The 8,580-nt window shown below is 40.1% G+C and overlaps 1 protein-coding gene across 1 annotated transcript; it reads right to left on the bottom strand.

Moving 5' to 3' along the window:
• Window positions 1-496: 496 nt before the first annotated feature.
• MMP7 (matrix metallopeptidase 7) lies at window positions 497-8,274 on the bottom strand. Its single transcript, XM_052653309.1, has 6 exons — window positions 8,140-8,274; window positions 5,055-5,281; window positions 4,822-4,970; window positions 2,964-3,092; window positions 2,668-2,829; window positions 497-525 (listed from the first exon to the last, which is right to left on the bottom strand). The coding sequence occupies exons 1-6, from the start codon at window positions 8,272-8,274 to the stop codon at window positions 497-499; spliced, it is 831 nt and encodes a 276-aa protein (XP_052509269.1).
• Between the last annotated feature and the right edge of the window lie 306 nt (window positions 8,275-8,580).

Raw genomic sequence — 8,580 nt, 5'->3', positions numbered from 1 at the left:
TTTTGTACTCAGTCACTTCAGTTGTGTCTGACTCTTTGCAGCCCCATGGACTGTAGCCTGCCAGACTCCTCTGTCCATGGAATTTTCCAGGCAAGAATACTGGAGTAGGTTACCATTGCCCACTCCAGGGGATCTTCCTAACCCAGGGATTGAACCCGAGTCTCCGGGGTCTCCTGCATTGGCAAGCAGATTCTTTACTACTGCACCACCTGGGAAGCCGGAATAGTTTTACAAGAAATAAAAATTGTATTTATCTATATGTTTAACATTTATTGACATCCACCAAGTGCACCTTGCTTGAGGAGAGGCATAGATGAGTAAGACATACTGATGTCATAAACAAGTTTATCCACAAATGAAGAGACATAAAAACCAACCACAATACAAGGTTGGAGGCAGCAAGTGTTAAATGGAAGGCAGGAACAGTGTTCTTTAATTCTGGTTGGGAACAGTTACATAGAACCCAATGAATGAATGTGTGTTCTTGCTGAAGTTTCTATTTTTTTCTTGAATCATTTCTCTTTCCTGTTAAGAGACAAAAATAAGAACATTCTGGCATTGTATAAAACACATACACACAAATCCTAAGGCTAAAAAAACACAAGAAGTGTTGCAGTAGGTACTCATTCATCCAGCCCACTTTTCTATGCCTGGGACAAGTTTTGAAGATTAACCTCCAAAGGCGAAAAAGGCAGCACTGAATAGTGTGTAGGCCTTGGGGGTCAGATACTTTTGCATCCTGTCTCTGCCATTTTACCAGCTGCATGATCTTGGGTAAGATACTCCTTATTAACGGCCTCTCTTCGTATTAGATTACCAATCTATAGAACAAGGGCATTAATAATTTACTGGATTGTTGGAATAAACAAGCTAATGCATGTGAAATGCTTGGTACATTATATAAACTTGATGCATTTTAGCTATTATTTTTATGATCCTGAAAAGAATGTTGGGAATTTTACATTTGTGAGTTTGATCACATTCTTTTGAATTTATATTTTCTGCTCATAACACTTCTTGGATTAATAAACACCTTACATTTAATACCTATATAATTCAGTCTTGCTTTAATTTATCCAGAAGCTATCTCTTTCCAACTTTGACTGGAGGCACCTCACTCTCTGAAACATAGGATTTAAAGCACTAAGCCATGAGTTCCATGGTTTTATGTAAGGGGAGGTACTAATAATATTTTCTGCCTTTTGGTGATAACTGCCAACAATTGTCAGTGTTTCGTGAGCTCTTTTGACAGCAGCATCTCCTTAAATAAGAGCTTAGAGGTATAGTTACATGATATTTTCCAAACTGTCTTCTTTGAAATGCTGTCTGAGAGGACTCAATGGGTGTTCCAAAGAGGGGATTGTAATTTAGGAAGCGCTGAATTAAACGAGAGTTCGTTAGGTTCTCTGTAACATCCCATGTACCTCAAATACAGTAGGTAGTGGTTTTTGAATTTGTTTCTCCAAAGCATCTTTTTTTTTGGTGGGGGCTGGGTAGAGACGGGAATTGTCCGGTAGGACAAGTGTTCTGGGAACACAATTTGAGAAAAGCTGATTAATAGCAAATTTCAGCTTCAGTCTGTTATCTTACAGGAGTAATTTCCCTCTGAGGACATTACAGTATTTATTATGTGGAAGCACTTTCACTGCTTTTCTGAACATTCAAAAACTCTTAGGTGATCTTTTTGCCGTGTATTCTTATTATCCTGACATTTTTGCCAGAAAAGTTTAATGGAATCTGTTTACTTAAAGATATCATTCTGTATGTATTCTCTTTTCCAAATTGCTTTTAAAAGCATACTAAGTAGTGATCAGCTGAATTGTGTAGTAGCAAGTGTGAAGTCATGCAGCTCTGGCTTGGAATCTTTGTTCAAGAACCCAGAATTTGTCCTTGGATGATTTATTCAGCTTCTTTGATTACTACTATTATATTCTTTGCTCTATTACTATTATATTTTCTGTAAGGATTAATAAACTCTTTACATTTAATACCTATATAATTAAATCTTTCATTTGTCTAGAGACATAGCTGTTTATCCTTGTCCTTTGATTTCTTTCTCACAATACCTCTTTCTGACTTGATCAAGCAAATACAAATCAGTTTATTTTTTTAAAACTGACTTTGGGACTTGATTAAAACAAAAAAATCCCATGTAGATTGGGACATGGGATATTCATACAATCATGACTAGCAATTATAAGAAGTCACTGTTGATGGCTAATTCCTTTCCCTATGTACATATGCAGACAAGAAAAATTAGGTCACTTTTCCTTCTCTAGGGCCAGATCCTTGAGAGTGGGAAGCTACAGGGGAAGGTGTTATATTCCTTAGTCTATCCCTGTTGGGGAGTCTCCTAAAGTACTTGAATCGAGCAAGAAGGAAGAGCGAGTTGCAGCTTAAAGAAAAACCCCTTGAAGTTTCATTTTCATGATTTCATCAAATGATATTATATTACTGAAAACTTAAAATCATAGTATAAATATTCTCATAGTATAAGATTGTCTGATTAGATTTCAAGTATCCAATGTCTCAGATTTCTCCCCTCAATAGGCTTTTAGATATATATGTTCCAGTGTGTTTTTCAAAGTAAATACCTATTTCCCAGCCTTTCTCATTCAGGCCTACCATAAGGAGACAATGCCTCTTTATGGAAATTGTAAATATTACCGTATAATTTCTGAATTCCATTGATATCATCCTGTGAAAGTTTGAAATTCTTGGAATCTTCTTTGCTGTAGGTTGGATACATCACAGCATCAGGATCAGACGAATGACTCAGACCTAAGGAATGGCCAAGCTCGTGTGTTGCAACATACAGGAAGTTAATTCCTGAGACCAAAGAGAGACATACAGTGACCAACTATTATTAATCAAAGCAAATATCAAAATTAGAGAGAGTGAAGATATAGAAAGTTCAGGATTTGAAAAAGGATGTGTAGTGAAAGAGATACGGGATGCTGTACCTATCCCGCTAGCATCAGTCCAGCGTTCATCCTCATCGAAGTGAGCATCTCCTCCCAGGCCTGGCCCAGGCGCAAAGGCGTGAGCCAGTGTGGCTCCTGGCCCATCAAAGGGATACGGGTCCCCGTGAGCTGAAAGAAAGCAGGGCGACTGCCTTCAGAGACTGAATCTATATCCAGTCATTCCATCTTTTAGTCTATATGATTAGTGAGGTGAAAAAGATCAGTCCAAGCAGCCAGCTACATGACAGGGTGGTTTGGGTATTTGTTTGTTACAGGAACTTTTTCTTTCATACAACTGCTGCTTATCCCTGATAACCTCCACATTTTGAAAGCTTACTGATGCAGGACTTCAAAAATATTCACGTCCAATTTATGGTGGCATCTAAACATTAAATTTGATCATTTTCCTTTGCCGCATGGTGGCAGAGTGGAGAACACTGGATTCAGCAGGTAACTGAATATCATTTAATGTAAGTTTTCTTAAAAATCTAGCTTATTCTTTGTGAATAGAGTAGATAGTTTCTTGAAGAACTGTGTTCAAGGTGTCTTAAAGTGGATTTTGATGTGCTTTTGTGATGCAGAGAAATTTATTTTCAAACTGTTATCTGGCCATATCCAATTTATCTGGTTCTTAAAAAGCATGGAGTGTCATGAACAGTGCTTTCTGTAAGGTTTTCTTCACTCTTGTCAATATTGTGGTTTAAGTTTAAATTTCAGCTAAAGTCACAGCACTCAGGAAGTAATATTAAAGCAGACCAAAAGATTTTAGATTTCCTCTAAAATCTGTACCATGAAGCACCAGTAATTAATAGCAGTTCATGTATATGGGTTTTATCTCCTTAAGCCCTTTAACATAAAATTTTCTATTTTCTGCTTTCTTACTAAATACATGAAAGGTGTTGGAAATAGGCCACAGGGGCAATTTAATTCTTAGAGACCACTTAGGGCCTTTGGAAGCTGTAACCTCTTCTTTTGCTTATGTATGTGTGTGCGTGCTAAGTTGCTTCAGTCGTGTCTGACTCTCTGTGACACCATGGACCATAGCCTGCTTGGCTTCTCTGTCCATGGGATTCTCCAGGCAAGGAAACTGGAGTGGGTTGCCATGCCCTCTTCCAGGGGACCTTCCCAACCTAGGGATCAAACACGTGTCTCATATGTCTCCTGCACTGGCAGGCAGGTTCTTTACCACTAGCACTACCTGGAAAGCCCTTGCTTATAATTTATACATGTATATAAAATGATTCATTTTATAAGATAGAGGTTGGCAAACTTTTTTGCAAAGGACCAGATTTGTGGGCTTCATGATCTCTGTTGCATTTACTAAAGTCTGTGATTGTAGCCCAAGGTACTCACAGACAATAGGTAAATGAAAGAACATGGCTATGTTTGGGCTTCCCTCATAACTCAGTTGGTAAAGAATGCACCTGCATTGCAGGAGACCCCAGTTCAATGGACATAAGTCTGAGTAAGCTCTGGGAGTTGGTGATGGACAGGGAGGCCTTGCATGCTGCAGTCCATGGGGTCGCAAACAGTCAGACATGGCTGAGTGACTGAACTGAACCGAATGGCTATGTTCTAATAAATATTTATTTACAGATTTGGCACATAGATCATAGTTTGCCATCTTCTGCTATAAAAAGTGGCTCTAAATTAATGGACTAGAAAAAATGTAGTAACATTTATATATATATATATACACCTTTATATCTGTATTCCATTAATCTGTAAAGAGATCGATGTATCTGTCTATCATCTATCTATATCTCATTAAAGATTTTAAATCTGGAAAACAGGAGGGCATGGATATACACAACAAGCAAAACAGCACACAGGATCAGCCTGAAGGAATCTTCCTTACCTCTTCTTGCAAAGTCAATCATGATATCAGCAGTTCCCCATCTAACTCTTGTAAACGTCAGTGGGATCACTTCGCTCCATATTTTGAAGGCCTTGGCCACTAGTTGATTCACTGTGATATGTGGTAAGTCTGAAGTATATGTCATGATCCTGGTAGCAAGCAAGAAAACAAGTTTGACCTTTCAGGAAAAAGACTATATTGCTATTGCCAAAATGAGCCGAAGCAAAACTGACCTGTAGGTGACTACTTTGGAAGTCCATTTTGGCTGATTTGGGAATAGCGAAAATTCTGCAACATCCGGCACTCCACATCTGGGCTTCTGCATGATCTCTATAATACGGGGGCTTAACATTCCAGTTATAGGAAGGTGAAAGAATCCTTCCATCCGCTTGAGTCTGACTTCTAAACTACTGGCATTCTTCATTTTTGAGTCAGATGAATAAAATCTCTTGAGATAGTCCTGTTGGAAAGAGAGTAATTGGTCTGTAATTCTTGTTTGTTGTCTTCTTTTTTCTCAGGAGTCTGTCCATCTTTGCCTCTGATTCCTATGGACCCAAACAGTAGTCTGAAGGCAGAATAGTTACACAGTAACCAGGTAAAACAAGAGTGCATTCATGGGAAGAAAATTTGATATTGATGATGAGTCATTGCCATTTCATTTCATGGCCAAAAGAAAAGAGTCCCTCTATTTTTCTATTACCCCATTGTATAATTTATAAAACATAGGCTTGTTTTTAATCGTCGGGAAGAATGCCCAGTGTCCCCTCAAGGTGTGCACCTGAGGTCTTCCCTTGGCATCAGAGGCCCTTTGGGGAGATCCAAAGTCACCCAGCCCTTTCTAAGACGCTCTGGAGGTCAGGTTCCTGAGGTTAAAGGTCTTAACATTTCAGTTCTGGGAAAGGAAATTAGGACATTAATTCATTTAATATATGTATTTTCTAGGTGAAGAAATCAAAACTCATAGTAACTAAATGATGTGCTCCGCAGTCACGTATTAAGTTAGTAGGCAAACTGGTCCTGAGTTTCTTGACCACTTGCCAGGCCAGCGCTCTTTCCATAGCTAAATTCTTTGTTAAACCTTCTTTGTGAAGCTGTAAGGTAAAGCAGGTCTCTTAGGTATGTTCCATGTGCAGTTAGGTCCCTGGTAATTTCTTAAAGGACCCCAGTGAATGGGTGTGAGGATAGCGGTCCCGCCGCCTAAATGGGAAAAAATAGAGAATGAATGAAAATAACAGCAGCAGCCTTCCAAGAACCTTGATGAAGCACTTACTAGTGGCAGGAACTATACCAAGAGCTTTGTATGCTTATCTTATTTAAACCTCATAACCACCCTGGAAGTTGGGTATGGCAATACTTTCCTATTTCACATTTGAAGAATCATGGCTCAGAGAAGGAAAGTAACTTGCATGAAGTCACCCCAGGAGTAACCAAAGGAATGGGTATTTGAAGTCCTATTCTGATTCCAAAGCCCATTTCCTCAGAAAAACCTACAGCGTCATGTTAATGCGTGATAGTGCAGTCGAAATGAGTTAGGTGTATGAACTTCACGTAAGTAACCTTAGCAGTAAGGTGCTCTCTCTTCCTGTTCCCAAGGACTGTGTTTCATTCAATACAACAAATACTCACTGTTCATCCGGGACAGTGGGGAGTTAATCCCTGATTTAAAAACAAATAGCTCATTTTCTCCCTTCCAGAGCCAGCAGCTTTACAAAGACACCCTCTGGAAGAAATCTCTCAGTATCCTTGAGAGGAGTTTTCCTGCCTTCCTTTAAAACTAGAGAACCTCCCTCTGGTTTACTGGCAATCTGCATCCTGGGTGAAGGGGCTCAACACTCCTGAAAGTGGACTCCCCCTGGAGAATCCAGAAGGTGGAACCATATGAAATGGACGTTTTTTAGGTCAAAAGAAAACAGTCAAATAGGACCTCCCTGATGGTCCAGTTGTTAAAACTCTGCCTGCCAGTGCAGAGGACATGGGTTTGACACCTGCTCTGGGAGGATTCCACATGCCGTGGTGCAACTAAGCCTGTGTGCACAGCTACTGAGCCTATCCTCCTTACGAGAGACGCCACCGCCATGAGAAGGCTATGCATTGCAACTGGAGGAAGCCCACACACAGCAACGAAGACCCAGTGCAGCCAAAAATAAAATAAATACATTTTTAAAAATGGTCAAATATCAGTCATTTCATATGGTTCAATCCAACACATTACAGGGACTTTCAAAAAAGTCAAAGTTAGTGTGAAATAAAACTCAACTTTTCTTATGCTTAAAGCTTAAATTTATAAACAATACTTTTACCAAGTAATAATTACATGCACTTTGGGCTTTTCTGGTGGCTCAGCCTGTAAAGAATCTGGAGAACCCAAGGAGGCTTGGGTTAGATCCCTGGGTCAGGAAGATCCCATGGAGAAGGAAATGGCCACCCACTCCAGTATTCTTGCCTGGAGAATCCCATGGGCAGAGGAGCCCTATGGGCTACAGTCCATGGGGTCGAAAAAGAGATGGACTCAACTGAGCCACTAACACTTTCTGTCCCTCACTCACATTAGGATAATTATTAAGTAATATATTGGAAAGTACATGACTTTTGAACCAGAACTTGTTCTTGACTCTTGTCTCTACAGTGAGCAAGTATGTGGGATGTGGATCAACTTTACTTTGGTTTCTTCTTTTTCCCAGGATAGAGCTGAGGATTCAATAACACCACGTTAGGACATATTTCATAATCTGAAGTTGTTACATACACGATAGTTAGTATTGTTACCACTTCATTTATTTGCTAGACTCCTCCAGGTATAAAGCACAGTATTACTGTCTCCACTGGATATATGAGAAAACGAAGTCAGAAGTTCATGCCTCATCCATCATCATCGGTTTATTAGCAGGAGAGCTCCAACATCTACCCTCATTTTCTGTTCTCAAGTCTCTCCATCACTAGGGTCCTCATCTTAAGAAGCATCGCTTTGCTCTTTATGAGAATATCTCGAGTTACAATACACTGTAGTGGTCGTGAAAGCTTCCATTTATATAATATATCTCAGGGATGTTGCTTCACAACACCCCCATTTGATTGATATCATTGTATCTTCAGCTAGAAAACTGAAGCTCAAAGGTTAATAATATGCCTCTGTCCATCCACCCAGTCGAGTGAAGGAGGTTGAACTTGAATCCCCTCTGGCAGGCTTCAGAGCTTGCACTTAATCGCTACTTGATTAAAGCATATAATGCCTTTATAATCGGGAAAGTTATTAAAGTGGCAAAGCACAGTTTGTCTGGAAAGTCCGTGGCGGCCCAGGAGAGCGGGCCAGAGACGTACCTGAGCCAGCTGCCAGCGCGGGTCGCCCTCGCCTCCCGGGCCCGGGCTGAGTGGCAGGGCCGGGCTGCCAGGCAGCAGGCACGCGGCGCACAGCAGTGCCAGCCGCATAGCTGCCTGCTTGCACTTACGGGGCATTTGGTGTTCTGTGCCGGAGGCTGGAGAAATTTATATGGCTTCTTACCCTTGAATGTGAAAACAGGTGACTCATTTGAGTGTTTTCTTTGTTTGGAACGTCTTACGGAACTTTGAAAAGCGTGTGTTATCTTTCATTAATGACAACGAGGAAGTATTATGCTCTTATTGGCAGGAAGCACTCAATGGATTTGTCTTTCAAAGGGTTTTTTTTCCCACTTGTCTTCTATATAAATTTAACCCATGAGAAGACATATTTTCTTTGCCAGAATCAAATTGCTATTTTTTTTTTCTCTCATTTTAAAGCCT

Source organism: Budorcas taxicolor, chromosome 15 (genome assembly GCF_023091745.1).
Source record: "Budorcas taxicolor isolate Tak-1 chromosome 15, Takin1.1, whole genome shotgun sequence".
Lineage (NCBI taxonomy): Eukaryota > Metazoa > Chordata > Mammalia > Artiodactyla > Bovidae > Budorcas > Budorcas taxicolor.
This window is presented reverse-complemented; position numbering and strand designations above follow the sequence as displayed.

What these genes read in the sequence shown, in the direction of transcription:
- MMP7 (XM_052653309.1), bottom strand. Translation starts at nt 8,274, where the DNA reads ATGCCCCGTAAGTGCAAGCAGGCAGCTATGCGGCTGGCACTGCTGTGC. An exon ending in CGCGCTGGCAGCTGGCTCAG is followed by an intron (nt 5,282 to 8,139) that starts GTACGTCTCTGG and finishes TCTTTCCAACAG; the next exon opens with GACTATCTCAAGAGATTTTA. An exon ending in TGGAATTCAGAAATTATACG is followed by an intron (nt 526 to 2,667) that starts GTAATATTTACA and finishes GTCTCTTAACAG; the next exon opens with GAAAGAGAAATGATTCAAGA.